At 41.1% G+C, this 16,095-nt stretch overlaps 1 protein-coding gene across 2 annotated transcripts in view; it reads left to right on the top strand.

Moving 5' to 3' along the window:
* Window positions 1–1,417: 1,417 nt before the first annotated feature.
* The window catches only part of LOC141336102 (protein NLRC3-like), a 51,119-nt gene continuing 36,441 nt past the window's right edge, over window positions 1,418–16,095 (top strand). Inside the window, exons 1-3 of one of the 2 annotated variants that reach the window (XM_073841613.1) lie at window positions 1,418–1,481; window positions 3,120–3,169; window positions 8,369–10,191. In XM_073841613.1, coding sequence (XP_073697714.1) covers window positions 1,433–1,481; window positions 3,120–3,169; window positions 8,369–10,191 — 1,922 coding nt within the window. In that variant the 5' untranslated portion in view covers window positions 1,418–1,432. Of the gene's footprint in view, window positions 1,501–3,119; window positions 3,170–8,361; window positions 10,192–16,095 lie in introns of both variants that reach the window. The other variant, XM_073841614.1, reaches the window with a different exon arrangement.

The raw sequence follows: 16,095 nt of genomic DNA on the forward strand, positions 1-16,095 counted from the left end.
ATATGTAAAAGCACAAGCTGCTGAAGTCTGTACTCACCTTCATCTCTTTTCTGTTCTCCATCAGAGTTTGACCAGTAAAGCAATAGGCATCATGTTTGTCTGACCATCACACACTGTTGACCCAAATCAGAATCAGAGGTAAATATTCATCATTATTTTCCTCTGCACAACACTCTCCTGTGCATGTTTAGTGAACATAAAGGATGTATTGTTAGTTATTATTTGTTTTCTTTGTTTACAGGTTTGACATGTCATAATGTCTGTATTATATACTACACTGTTGGTCTCTAGTTAATTATGGGTAATAAAGGGAGCAGTGTGAGAACAGCATCTCAAAGACACAAAGAGTCTCTGAAGAGTGACAGATCAATTCCTCATCCTCCTAAACTCAGTGATGAAGCAGTGACCTCTGACCCCAGGTGAGACACTACCTACTATTAGACAACAGAGTGATTCATAATGAATTTAACAGCAGGAAGAACTGAAGGAAGACATATTTGTGTTTTCTCATATATATTCCAGCAGGGGGAGGCAGAGATTTTCATTTCCTGAACCCAGCTGTGTGTCTATGAAGAGTGATGGATCATTGACTAAACCCCCTCCTAATTTCAGTGCTGATCCAGTGACCTCTGACCCTGAGTGAGACACTACCTACTATTAGACAAAAGAGTGACTCATAATGAAGTTAACAGCAGGCAGAACTGAAATGATTAGTTCACTTCCAGAATAAACCTTTACAGATAATTTAATCATCACCTTGTCATCCAAGATGTTCTTTCTTCAGTTGCAAAGAAATTAAGGTTTTTGAGGAAAACATTCCAGGATTGTTCTCCATGTAGTGGACGTCAGTGGTGGCAGTTTCAGTGCAGCTTCAAAGGGCTCCACACAATTCCAGATGATGAATAGGGGTCTTATCTAGCAAAACAATCAGTAATTTTCCTAAAAAATAAAAAATGTAAAACCTTTTCAACCACAAACGTTCGTCTTGCACCAGCCCGACTTCATGCATGATGTAATCACGTCAGAAAGGTCACGTGTGCCGTAGGTGGAAGTACTGACCCAGTGTTTAAAAAACAGATGTGCAATGACAGTCAAACACCCTTAACAATAAGACCCTGCTTCCTAGGCTGGGATCATTTAGAGTCCTTTGAAACTGTGTTGAAATGGAAATTTGGACCTTTAAACGGCTGAGCACCATTATAATGGAGAAAAATCCTGGAATGTTTTCCTCAAAAACCTAAAACCAAAAACTTAATTTCTTTACGATCGAAGAAAGAAAAACATGAACGTCTTGGATGACATGGAGGTGAGTAATATATCAGGAATTTATTCTGGAAGTGAACTAATTCTTAAAAGAGTTATTTTTGTGTTTTTCAGTACCTCCAGCAGGGGGACTCAGAGATCTTCATCTCCTCAATCCAGCTGCGTGTCAATGAAGAGTGATGGATCAATGGCTCAACCTCTTAATTTCAGTAACAAACCAGTGACCTCTGACCCTGAGTGAGTGTAAATGTGGTGGTGATTTAACAAGTCTAGTGAAACCAGGAGACAATTAGTGTGAGAGTGTGTATTTTTCAATTTCCACAACACTGAAAACACGGGGTCATGAAATACGTGTGTAAATGAAAGTTAGTGCCGTACCAAACAGCCAATCACACGGAACATGGAGAGCATCAGCAAAGAGCAATTCACTTTTCTGCTGAAGATTAACAGATGTCGTTATTATAAATGTAATGAATTGAAATATGTTTACAAGGCAAGAATAAACACAGAAAATATATGACTAGGAATCAACCAAATTTAATTTTATATATATAGTTTTACACAGAGCTCAAAAGGAAAACATAAGTTAAGTCATTATAAAAGGTGGTTATATTAAAGCTCATCTATATGTTTATTTATTTAATTTAATTTAAATAAGAAGCTTAACATGAATTGCCATTTTATACAATAATTATACCATCACTCAAAAGTTTTGGATCAGTAACTTTTAATGTTTTTGTAAAGAAGTCTTTTATGCTCATCAAGGCTGCATTTATTTGATCAAAAATACAGAAAAAAAACAGTAATATTGCAAAATGTTATTACAACGTAAAATAATGGTTTTTATTTTAATTAAATTAAATTTAAAATAAAATGTATTCCTGTGATGCAAAGCTGAATTTTCAGCATCATTACTCCAATCTTCACATGATCCTTCAGAAATCATTTTTGGAACCTGTAATTCTTTTTTTTTTTTCAGGATTCTTTAATCAGTAAAAGGTTAAAAAGAAAAGAATTTATTTAAAATGGAAATGTTTTCTACCAATATACACTACAGTTCAAAGGTGTTTTTAAAAGAAATGTAATACTACTTTTTCACCAAGGATGTGTTAAATTAATAAAAAGTTATAGTATAGATTTAAATTGTTATAGAAAAGATTTATATTTTGAATAAATGCTGTTCTTTTTAACTTATTTTTCAAAGAAACATGAAAAAAAGTATAGCAGGTTCCAAAATAACATTGATAATTCTAATAATAAATCAGTATATTAGAATGATTTCTGAAGGATCGTGTGACACTGAAGATTGGAGTAACAGCTGATGAAAATTCAGATTTGCATGACAGAAATAAATTATATTTTAAAGTATATTAAAAAAAACAACTACTATATTTTATGTTGTAATAACATTAGTTTTTTTTCCCAGTATTTTTGATCAAATAAATGCAGCCTTGATGAGTATAAGAAACATCTTTAAAAAAACATTACAAGTTGTAATGCCACGCCAGCAGAGGGAGCCCTCACCCATGCACTGACTGTTCTCGCTCCCTCTGCTGCTTCATGGGTAACTTCCTGTTTGGTGGCCATTTAAAGGCTGGGACACACCAAGCCGATGATCGCCTGGCCTCGTCGGGAGCTGTTGGTGGGCGTCGGTGAAGCGCGTCGGTTCGGTGTGTTCCGCACGTCGGCTCTCATCGGTCTCGCGTTGGGCTTGTTGGGGCTGTCTGGGAAAGAGAGCGCTCTGATTGGCTGTTCAGACATCGAATCAGAGTGCGTGGAGGACTTGAACGTGAAGTGACGTAACAAGCAAAGGAAAGAGTCAAGAGGGAACCGGCTCATTGTCATCAATTCGCACAATTCGAAACCAACTATGGCTGTGTGGAACGAAGCTATGGAAGGCGAGCTGATCAATTGTATCCAAGACAGGCCAGCGCTGTACGATATAACGGAAAACGCTATGCAAACCGTGCTGCGGTTCTACCGGGTTCTCTTCTTGGAATGAAAATACAGACTACTGCCATCTGCAGGTACGCAATGGTATATCTCCTCACGCATGCGCAGAAAGCACCTTCTAGTTTGTAGTCGGGTTTCGTCAGTTCGGTGTGTTCGAGCTCAGTTTAATTGCCCAGACGCCCGCAGATGCAGCTGACTAGAGGCGACAAGACGGTCGGCTTTCGTCGGCACTAGTTGGTTGGCGTCGGGTTGGTGTGTCCCAGCCTTAAGGAGGCCTACACCAAACAGGCCCTGCGAAGTAATGTTTTGCTGTGGTCGAATCTACTAAGTGTTATCCTGTTTCATTGCCTTGTTCTTGCCACGGTTTTGTTTCCTAGTCATAGTTTTGTTTCATAGTCATAGTTTTTCCCTGTTTCATTGTTTTGTTTTATTTGCTACTTTGGACTGCTCATTTGGATTTTGACCCATTGCCTGTAATTTGGATTACACATTGTCTTGTCCACGTTATATCTGTTTACTGGAGTTTGACCCTGCCTGTTTGACAACGATCTGTTTAATAAAGCCAGTAATTGGATCTCACACGCTTCCTACGAGTCATCGTGTTACAGAATACTTCGCCGACCAAAGATCCAGCGGCTTTTGGACATAGATCATAATGGACCCGGTATCACGCCTCCTCAGCCTAAACCTTTTGCAAACTGTGTCATCTGGTGAATTTTAATGATGTGGCGCTTAAGGACATTTTTTTTGTCATGGATTGAGCCCATTCAGTCCTGATTACCTGGAGGTAAAATTCACTGGTCTCTGGAACATTATATTGATTATGCCCTCCACTTAAGTGGCTCGCCTTTTACTGTTAGGATTGCGGATGAGGGACCCCGCAATCCTGCAGTAACCTCCATACCACAACCTGCTCAGGTCATGTCTGCTACACCTGAGTCCTCTCATGCCAAGCCTACCAAGCCAGAGACTGCTCACATCTTGTTTGCTGCTCCAAGGTCTGCTCACGCCAAGCCTGCCACGCCAGAGTCTGCACCCAAGATGGCTGCTGCCACGCCAGAGTCTGCACCCAAGATGGCTGCTGCCACGCCAGAGCCATTCCACATCAATTCTGCTGCTTCAGGACCTGCCAAGTCAGCATCTGCTAACTTTCCATTCACCAAGTCTGCATTTGCTAACATCATACTTAACAATCCCAGTCTAATATCCCGTGTGAGAGATACACCGCTGATGTCTGCACGTGCAGCTAGTCTCCCTAAAAACACATCAGCCAAGCCAGCGCCCGTTCACGTCAACCAAACCATAGCCTACGCACATCTTGTCTCCTGATCCTGAGTCTGCACCTATTTCAGCCGCTCTTCCAACATCAAATCAAGTCACAGCTATCCCAGTCAAGCCAGATCAAGTCACAGCTGTTTCAGTCAAACCAAATCAAGACACCATAGCACTCCCTGATACCAGAAAAGACACAGCTTTGCATCCTGAGCCAAGCACTGATACAGCTGTTGTTCCTGCCAAATCAAGTCACGTCACAGCTTCTGTTCCTGCAAAGTTAAGTCACATTAAAGCTGCTGTTCCTGCAATGTCATGTCACCTCACAGCAGCTATTCCTGCAAAATCAAGTTTTGTCACGGCTGCTGTTCCTGCAGAGTCAAGTCAGGTCGCAGCCGCGATCCCTGAACCAAGTCAAGTCGCAGCTGTTTCTTCAGAGACAAGTCAAGTCACAACAGCACTTCACAAGTCACATCAAGACACTACAGCACCTCCCAAATCACATCAAGCCGCAGCAGTTCCAGCAAAGCCAAGTCAAGTTGCAGCTGTTCCTTCAAGGCCAAGTCAAACCACGGCTGTTTTCCCCAAAGCCAAGTCAAGTCACAACAGTTCCCTCAAAGCCAATTCAAGCCACAGCTGCTTGTCCAACATTAAGTCAAGTCACAGCCATCCCTTCAAAGCCAAGTCAAGTCACAACCTTTCCTCCGATATCAAGTCAAATGATGCCTGATCCTCTGGTGTCAATTCAAGTCAGGGCTACACTTTCTGTGCCAAGGCAAGATACAGCTGTTCTCCATGAGTCAAGCCAGGTCACAGTTGTTCCCCACGAGTCAAGCCAAGTCGCAGCTGTTGTCCCTGAGCCAAGCCAAGTCACAGTTGATCTTCATGAGCCAAGCCAAGTTACAGCAGATCTTCATGAGCCAAGCCAAGTTACAGCAGATATTCACGAGCCAAGTCACGTCTCGCCCGAGCGTCCAGAGCCAAGTAACGTCTCGCCCGAGCGTCCCGAGCCAAGTCACGTCTCGCCCGAGCGTCCAGAGCCAAGTAACGTCTCGCCCGAGCGTCCCGAGCCAAGTCACGTCTCGCCTGAGCGTCCAGAGCCAAGTCACGTCTCGCCCGAGCGTCCAGAGCCAAGTCACGTCTCGCCCGAGCGTCCAGAGCCAAGTCACGTCTCGCCCGAGCGTCCAGTGCCAAGTCACGTCTCGTCTGACCTGCCAAAGCCACACCATGTCTCGTTTGACCTACCAAAGCCATGCCATGTCTCATCTGATCTGCCAGAGGTCTTGATTGCCAGTGTGATGGACCCTCCTCTCATGTCAGTGCGGGCAGCAGGCCAACAGAGCCGACGCTCCCAAGCAAAGCAAGCCACGCAGCGCCCACGCTCCCAAGCCATATGTCCACAGCATCCACACCCTCAAGACCGGCAAGCATCCCTCTATCTTCTGTGCTGCCTGTAATGGCTGTTGCCATTTTGAGCGTGTGGGCCACACACTGCGCTCCAGAAGCCTCGTCTGTCCACGAGTCTGTACCAGAGGTCTCTATTGTCCAAGATTTTGCGCCAATACCTCCTGAGGTGTCAGCATGCTCTGTAGAACCTTCTGCCATGTCTATGCCAATGCCCCCGGAGGTGGTGGCTCCGGCTGCAGAACCACCTATGGGGGCGGCATCTAATCATGGGCACCCTGCTCTGCCTGCACCGCCAAGGATCCCTGCTCTGTCTGCACCGCCAAGGCTCCCTGCTCTGCCTGCTCCGCCATGGCTTCCTGCTCTGCCCGCACCGCCAAGGCTTCCTGCTCTGCCTGCACCGCCTAGGCTTCCCGCTTTGCCGGCCCCGCCATGGCTTCCACTGTTCCACAGTCTACCATTGTTTTATGGCTCAGGACCTCCACGGTTTCACTGTCTGCTATTGCTCCACGGCCCTGGACCTCCATTGCTTCATTTTCTGCCACTGCTCTATGGCCCAGGTCCTCCAGTGCTCCACTGTCTGCCTCTGCTCCAAGGTCCAGGTCCTGACTCTGAACCTGTTCCCGTACATGGACCTGGCCCACCGTCCAACCCCCTGCTCTACCACCCTCCTGAACTTTTTGATTTTGTGTTTTTTTTTGAGCGCCAGGAGTCGCTCCTAGAGGGGGGGATTCTGTAACGCCACGCCAGCAGAGGGAGCCCTCACCCATGCACTGACTGTTCTCGCTCCCTCTGCTGCTTCATGGGTAACTTCCTGTTTGGTGGCCATTTAAGGAGGCCTACACCAAACAGGCCCTGCGAAGTATTGTTTTGCTGTGGCAGACTCTACTAAGCCTTATCCTGTTTCATTGCCTTGTTCTTGCCGCGGTTTTGTTTCCTAGTCATAGTTTTGTTTCATGGTCATAGTTTTGTTTTCTAGTCATAGTTTTTCCCTGTTTCATTGTTTTGTTTTATTTGCTATTTTGGACTGCTCATTTGGATTTTGACCCATTGCCTGTATTTTGGATTACGCCTTGTCTTGCCCACGTTATATCTGTTTACTGGAGTTTGACCCTGCCTGTTTGACAACGATCTGTTTAATAAAGCCAGCAATTGGATCTCACACGTTTCCTACGAGTCAGCGTGTTACACAAGTCTTACTGATCCCAAACTTTTGAGTGGCAGTGTAAATGAATACATTGTATGAATTATAAACAATTACAATTAATGTAAAATATAAAAAAGTAGCTGCAAATGTTGTGCAATTTTATCTCTAAAATGTATCTAATAAAATTTAATAATTCTAATTTGACTGTAAACTGCTTTAATTTAAAGCTAGAGAAACAGGGGAGTGGCTTCAGGGCATCAGATATGTCATTTTACTCACAGCTGATTGGTCCAGTTTGGGTTTGCAATCTCTAACCCAGAATAAAACCTGCTCCAGAGCAGAGTAGCGGTAGCGGTGTAGCATAAGTTATTATGGAGACCAAACCCGCTGAAAACCAATCCACTTTCTTGCCTGAAAACTTGGAGTTTGCTCAAACTAAACACACACTCTCCTGGGTAAAAATCCAAAACCAGCTTTGTGCTACAGGCTATAAGTCTTTAAATAAATGTAGAATTATCAAACAATCAACTCCATCTGAAGAAACAAGTGTATTCTATGACAAAGATTGTATCAATTACACAATATGTGTTTTATAACAATGTTAAAAAAGTTTAATATTTCTAATTGAGAATGAGTATAAAATTTATTGCGAGTACAGTGCACTTCCAGAGAGAGCTTGTCCTCACATGCTTCTGATTGGCAGTGATATTTTATTATTCTGTCATGTTATGTTGCTGTGTCATGTCTGGTGTGGACAGATGAATTGCTTGTCTCTGGAATCTCATTACATCTAGTTAGGACACAGTGTTAGAGAGCATTTATGTTATTATGAGAAGTATAGAGATTTTTGGTTCATTGTGAAACTGTCGGTACAGATAAGTCAAATAAATGAATGGGAAACACTGGATATAAGAAAATTAAAAAGGTAACTGGATAAAAGAAAATCTTGTTGAGAAGGGCATCTCTAGCAGAGTTGTGTTTAAACGTCTCAGTGGGTTTGTGCATCACTTCTATCAGTTTTGCTGCTCGCTAGGGGAATTAAAAGGCACTCCTTTCCTCTTCTGTGTATTTTATTATCTGTGAAGCTGCTTTGGAACAATGTGCATTACAAAAAGTATCACATTTACCAAAACTGAATTTGAAATACAATAAGAAATATAAGAATAGCATATATTGATGTATTATGTTATTTACATTTAAATGTTATTTGTACATTTAAATACTAATATATTGTCTTTTTGTTGTTGTGTCAGCAAAAAAGTCTCCCACTTACAGCTTAGACCGTCTCCCCTCTGTCTGATCAATACATTTACTCCTTTTAGAGTGTACCAAAATAGAAATCCTCGACGAATGAATGATGAACTACAGAGAGTCAAAGACCAGCACAAAACCAGCATGAAGAACAAGTATGGGAGATTATTTGAGGGACTCCAGGAGAATGAAACCCTCCTGAACAGCATCTACACACAGCTCTACATCATAGAGGGAGAAAGTGAAGGAGTGAATGAAGAACATGAGGTTTTACAGATGGAGAAAACAGCCAGAACACAACACTCACAAGACACTCCAATCGAATGCAATGACATCTTTAAAGCCTCAGCTGAACCAGGATGTGAGGAGAAAGACCAAATCAAGACTGTTCTCACTAAAGGCATCGCTGGAATCGGAAAAACCGTCTCTGTGCAGAAGTTCATTCTGGACTGGGCTGAGGGAAAAGCCAATCAGGATGTAGATTTTATGTTTATGCTTACATTTCGAGAGCTGAACTTGATCCGAGGTCATCAGTACAGTCTTCACAGACTTCTGCTGGACTTTCATCCTGAACTTCAAGATCTGGACTCAAATATTTATGAGGAGTGTAAAGTTGTGTTCATCTTTGATGGTCTGGATGAAAGCAGAATCACACTGATGTTTTCAGATGATCAGAAAGTTTGTGATGTGACTGAGACTTCATCAGTGGGTGTGTTGATGTCAAACCTCATGAAAGGAGAACTGCTTCCCTCTGCTCTCATCTGGATCACCTCCAGACCAGCAGCAGCCAATCAGATCCCCTCCAAATACATCAACCGTCTGACAGAAATTCAGGGATTCAATGAGACTCAGAAGGAGGAATATTTCAGGAAGAGAATCAGTGACCAGCATCAAGCCAGCAGAATCATCTCACACATCAGAAGAGTAAGAAGCCTCCACATCATGTGCCACATCCCCGTCTTCTGCTGGATCTCATCCACTGTGCTTCAGAAGATCCTGGAAGAAGATCTGAGTGCAGAAATCCCTCAAACTCTGACTGAAATGTACATCCACTTCCTGTTGATTCAGATCAACATGAGGAACCAGAAGTATGAAGAGAGAGATAAGAGAGAGAAACTCCTGCAGTCCAACAGAGAAGTGATTGTGAAACTTGCTGAAGTGGCTTTCAATCAGCTGATGAAGGGCAATGTGATGTTCTATAAGGAGGACCTGATTGAAAGCGGCATAGACATCACTGATGCCTCAGTGTATTCTGGGATTTGCACTGAGATCTTTAAGGAGGAATCTGTGATTCATCAGAGGAAAGTCTACAGCTTCATTCATCTGAGCGTTCAAGAGTTTTTGGCTGCTTTCTATGTGTTTTACTGCTATTTAACGAAGAACACAGAGCCACTGGATACATTTGGATTTTACAGATGTAATAATGACTCTCTGGTTGATCTACTAATATCAGCAGTAGATAAAGCCCTGGAGAATAAGAATGGACAGCTGGATCTGTTTCTGCGGTTCCTGCTGGGCATTTTACTGGAGTCCAATCAGAGACTCTTACAGGATCTACTGACACACACAGAGAACAGCTCAGAGACCATCAGAGAAACCACACAGTACATTAAAGAGAAGATCAAAGATCCAGATGATGATCTCTCCTCTGGTCAATCCATCAATCTGTTCCTCTGTCTGCTGGAAGTGAAAGATCAGACTCTGTCCAGAGAGATTAAGGAGTTTGTGAAATCAGACAAACACTTACAGAAGAAACAGTCTCCTGCTCACTGCTCAACAATCGCCTACATAATTCAGATATCAGAGGAGCCGCAGGATGAGCTGGACACCATGAAATACAACACATCAACTGAGGGCAGAAGAAGACTGATACCAGCTGTGATCAACTGTACAAAAGCTCGGTGAGTGTTGAATCATTAACTAAAGTATCACATTTAAAGGGATAGTTCACCCAAAAATGAAAATGTGATGTTTATCTGCTTATCCCCAGGGCATCCAAGATGTAGGTGACTTTGTTTCCTCAGCAGAACATAACGAAGATTTTTAATTAGGGATGCACCGGTTGACCGGCCATAAATCGAAACCGATTTTTTTTAATATCATTTTTTAACTTTGATACACAGCCACATCCATCTGTCATGAGCACAAGCTCATCATCCGGCTCGTTACACGTGTAGCACACTGGCGTAGTATACGCAAACGCCGGAAGCGATCTGTCGCATGTATACGACACTCATTGTTTACAGTGCACAGAGATTGTGGGTATAGCAGCTGTTCAAAATGGTAATTACTTGTGCTTATCCTGATTGTTCAAACCCATTTAAAGCTCCCCTTCCGCCGATTGCGTATACTACGCCAGTGCGCTACACGTGTAACGAGCCGGATGATGAGCTTGTGCTCATGACAGATGGATGTGGCTGTGTATCAAAGTTAAAAAATGATATAAATACTGTTCAGTTTCTCACAAAAAACTATTGTTTCGTGTCTTAGGACATTAATGTATCGTCACGAGCCGCAGGGTGTAATTTGGATTTGTCTGTGCAAGTTTTTGTTTACTTTAAAGGTTTGGTGCCCATCCACTGCTATTATATGACTGCCAGACTGCACCAATTTTCATTAAAAATCTTCGTTTGTGTTCTTCTGAAGAAACAAAGTCACCTACATCTTGGATGCCCTGGGGGTAAGCAGATAAACATCACATTTTCATTTTTGGGTGAACTATCCCTTTAATAATGAATCTGACACCTTTAAAACAAATGTTCCTAAATGAGAGATTTTCTCCTAAATAACAGGCCAGAATGTTAAATGAGTAACAACATGCCTTTTTAATACATTAGATAGTTGAGCAAAATGTCTGTTAGCACTGCAGTAAATACACTTTTCTTGTCTCATGTGAAACTCATTCATTAAAATCAGCAGCAGGTGAAGCGAAGAGACAGACACTATTCATCAGTAAAGCTGGAATTCAGATATTTTAACTTGTGAATGAAGATAAAATAGTGACATTACTGGTTTAGAAACTGATGCATTTCAGCAGGTCACGCTTTACAGAACAGCCCTGGTCATGACATGACAAAAAATAAAATGTCCATCAGCAAAGAAAATGTTGATCTTTTTTTTTTTCATTAAATCGTTCCTTTGAATGAGTTAAAACATGAAACTACTACATTTATGTATTAAGAAAAAAGTAAATGGTCACAATTTACAGGAGCATGCATTAATTGATGCCCAAACAATGCTCAAACATCTGCCCTTTTGTCCTCTAACTAGATATATGTCTTTTCTGAAAGACATTTCTTTGTTTTATTTCTTTTTTTATTTAAATTTGGCCCGTGGCATTCATTCTTAAGTGCATGCAGCACAATTGCATTTTATTCTGTGGGTCTGCCCTCTTCAACCTCACCAATTAACACAATCACACTTTACACAATTTAGTGAAATATTAATTAATTTAAGTTAAATACAGTATTTTTCTTGGAGAGTCTGACTAAAACAGTCAGATATATTCCATTGGGAAGTCAAAGCTGACTGCTTCTCATGAGAACATGATACGTTGATATGTTCGGCAGATAACTTGTGAAAAGTTCCACTTAGTGGTCAAAGACTGCAAATGCATTTTGCAGATACAGTGGCGATAGCAACCACGGCAGTAAAAAGCTCATTCACATGAATACTGTCAGTATTTTGTTGTTTATGAAGGTTAATTTTCAAGCCTCATTTTGAGCATCTTTTAGAAACGCTCGGTTTATGATAAATGTCCGCTGTATTTATCATAAACCGAGTTCCCCTGTTTCCAGTTTGCCTTGCTGCAGAGTGGTCTGTGTTTGTAGCTCCCTTGAGCTTCGTTTTTCTGTTGGATTCTCTTATTTTTAATTCTGCTGTTTTAAATTGATAGATATAGCTTAACTTAATTTCTGATCTTATCCATCAAACTAATCTGACTAATTTGATAGTTCGCCTTATTCTATAATCGCGAGTGCAGCGTGTTAGCGTTCCATTACCCGGTTAACTTGCCGCTCGCACTCCATTCACGCATTTAACTTGTTTACTATTTTTAGCATTGCGTTAGCCGGTTAGCTTGCCATCTTCGTTCCATTCACGTTTTTTCTCCCCTGTTTAATATCGTTAGTACTCCTTTAGCCGGTTCCGTTCTGTTTTTTCTCCCCCTGATCTGTTCTTCAGGAATTCAAACAACAACAGTGGTAAGTTGGAATCATTCTACAATCACGGTGAGTAATGGCTTCTTCTCCTACTATTGTTGTCTGCACCGCTTGCCACATGTATAGCTTATCTATCTCTGTCAGCAGTGAGCCTTATACATGTGATAAATGCAGGAATATAGTCAGGCTGACAGAGAAGATTTCAGAACTAGAGTCACGCATCCAAACTTTAATAGAGGATAGTAAGAATGTGAGGGCCTTAGATACGGTTTTGGATGTGACTAGCTCAGAAAGCCCTGTACATTGTTCGGTTCCGGTAACAACGCCCGTGCAGCAGGGCAACTGGGTGACTGTGAGGCGGCATAGTCGCGGGTCAAAACACTGCTCTTCTGTTCTGATCAGAACATCAAACAGGTTCTCCCCACTCAGTGAAGCACCCACTGAGAAACCTGATGAAAGTGCTCTAGTAATTGGCGACTCTATTGTACGGAACGTGAAAATAGAGACTCCAGCCACCGTAGTCCAATGTTTACCGGGAGCCAGAGCGCTTGACATCTTGGCAAATTTAAAAGTGCTGGCTAATGCTAAACGTAAATTCAGTAAGATTGTTATTCACGTCGGCACTAATGATGTTCTATCTAGAAATATGGCACATAGTCTTAGAGTTTGCACTTGACTAACCGGGGCCCAGGTCAGGAAGCATACAGACTGGCTAAACTAACCGTCTGCTAGCCGCCTCACGTCACAGAAATCAGTCAATCCTCAGCAAATAGAGACCCTTTCACCTAGATATCACACTATAGAGACTGTGTCTGTTCCCCGAGCTAGAAAATACAAAAAACACCTGAATCAAATCAAGACTAACAATTTAATTGATGTTCAACAAATAAAAAATATATACAATACAGAGAAACAATTGATAAAGCTTGGCTTATTGAATATCAGGTCCCTTTCTACGGAAGCACTTTTTGTAAATGATATGATCACTGATCATAACCTAGATGTGCTCTGTTTGACAGAAACCTGGCTAAAACCAGACGATTACATTATTTTAAACGAGTCCACCCCCCAAGATTACTGTTATAAACATGAACCGCGTCTAAAAGGTAAAAGGGGAGGTGTTTCTACTATTTATAGCAATATTCTTAATGTCTCTCAGAGAACGGGCTTCAAATATAACTCGTTTGAAGTAATGGTGCTTCATATAGCATTATCCAGAGAAACAAGTGCTAATGATAAATCCGCCGTGACGTTTGTACTGGCTACTGTATACAGGCCACCAGGGCACCATACAGACTTTATTAAAGAATTTGCTGATTTTCTATCCGAGTTGGTGTTGTCCGCAGATAAAGTCTTAATAGTGGGTGATTTTAACATCCATGTTGATAATGAAAAAGATGCACTAGGAACAGCATTTATAGATATTTTGAACTCTATTGGGGTTACACAACACGTGTCAGGTCCTACTCATTGCCGAAATCATACTCTATATTTAATACTGTCACATGGAATTGATGTTAATGGTGTTTAAATTCTGCAGCAAAGCGATGATATCTCAGATCATTATCTTGTCTCTTGTATACTCCAGATAGCTAAAACTGTAAATTCAACTCCTTGCTACAAGTACGGTAGAACCATCACTTCTACTACAAAAGACTGCTTTGTAAGTAATCTTCCTGACTTATCTGAATTCCTCAGCATATCCAATAGCTCAGAAAAACTTGATGATGTAATAGAAACTATGGCCTCTCTCTTTTCTAGCACTTTAGATACAGTTGCTCCAGTGCGCTTAAAAAAGATAAAGAAAAACAGTGTAACACCGTGGTATAACGATCACACTCACGCCCTAAAGAGAAAAGCACGAAAAATGGAACGCAGCCGGAGGAAAACAAAACTAGAGGTTTTTCGTACTGCTTGGCGTGAATGTAACTTATCTTATAGAAAAGCATTAAAAACTGCCAGATCGGATTACTTTTCATCTCTCTTAGAAGAAAACAAACATAACCCTAGGTATTTGTTCAATACTGTGGTTAAATTAACTAAAAATATAGCAGCAACAGGTGCAGACATTTCCCAACAGCACAGCAGTAATGACTTTATGAAGTACTTTACCTCCAAGATAGACACTATTGGAGATAAAATTGTAACCATACAGCCGCCCACTGCAGTATCACATCAGATAATGCACCGTAGATCTCCTGAGGAACAATTCCACTCATTCTCTATTATAGGAGAGGAAGAATTGTTTAAACTTTTAAATCATCTAAACCTTCAACATGTATGTTAAACCCTATTCCATCTAATCTACTAAAGGAGGTACTTCCAGAAGTCATAGATCCTCTTATAAATATTATAAATTCGTCATTATCATTAGGATATGTCCCCAAAACCTTCAAACTGGCTGTTATTAAGCCACTCATTAAAAAACCACAACTTGACCCCAATGAATTAATTAACTACAGACCAATTTCGAATCTCCCTTTTCTGTCAAAGATACTAGAAAAGGTAGTATCCTCACAATTATGCTCCTCCTTAGAGAAAAATGGTATCTGTGAGGATTTCCAGTCAGGTTTTAGACCATATCTTAGTACTGAGACTGCTCTTATTAGAGTTACAAATTAGAGGTCCACCGATGTATCGGTTCTGCTGATTAATCGGCACCGATAGTTGATTGGCGGAACTATCGGTTAGCGGCAAAAATCCATGCCGATAGTTAGTTTTTCCGGGTTGCGTTTTTACTGAAGCGGCTCACACTCCGCTCCGCTGTCATAGAGTTTGAGAGGTTAAGTCCGACACCACTGCTTAATGTCAGGATTGTTACTATATATTTGCATTGGTTTATATCAAGCTGGTCATATTGTTAGCCAGCAAAGTTGTAGATTTAAAGACGTGACGTGCGAAAGCAAACTGTGTTCATTCAGCCGACAGAAATCCTGCTGTGTCACAGCGCCTCATAGTTTTACATCACTTCATATCTGTCCCAAATCTTTGTTAATGTTCATAAAGACTTGACCCTGGGCTGGAAGATTAAGTATTGTGCATGTAAGCGAAACGTTTGTATTTCTGTAGCTCTAATAATGTCTGTATGCTTCATATAGAGCTATAATTTATGTTTTAGCCTTTTCTTCAGGCTGGGTAGTTACGCAGTTTATTTCACAATGCCAGTTTTCCTTGTTCTTATTTGATTTTAATAACTGACCAACAAAAATATGTATTTAAAATTAAGATAAAAATTATACAAAACAAAATTCGTTTAAGAAGGGATTTTCCACAAATAAAAACGTATGAAGTGGTCAAAAATTGTGTCTGACCCTCTCCAATTCTCCCGGCGCATTGCCGTCCAATTCATACCACGTCCTTTATGACATTTACAAATGACACAAACTTCTTTCATAATAAACAGATTGAACTGAAACAAAACACAAACAAATAATATTTAAACATAAATGTAAAACAGAAAATAAATTTTCTTAAATGGCTACAACAATATAGATCGCACTTTCTCTTTCCATTTGATCTGTTGTTTAATCTTTGCCGGTTTTTTGATCATTCTTGAAGTAAACATTTGCCCGTTTGGTGATTAAATAAACCGTTTTAGACTTCCACTTGAACTACACGCGATGAGTCCGGTGTGTGTGTGATACC

The sequence above is a fragment of the Garra rufa genome, chromosome 6 (assembly GCF_049309525.1).
Source record: "Garra rufa chromosome 6, GarRuf1.0, whole genome shotgun sequence".
Taxonomy (NCBI): Eukaryota; Metazoa; Chordata; class Actinopteri; order Cypriniformes; family Cyprinidae; genus Garra; species Garra rufa.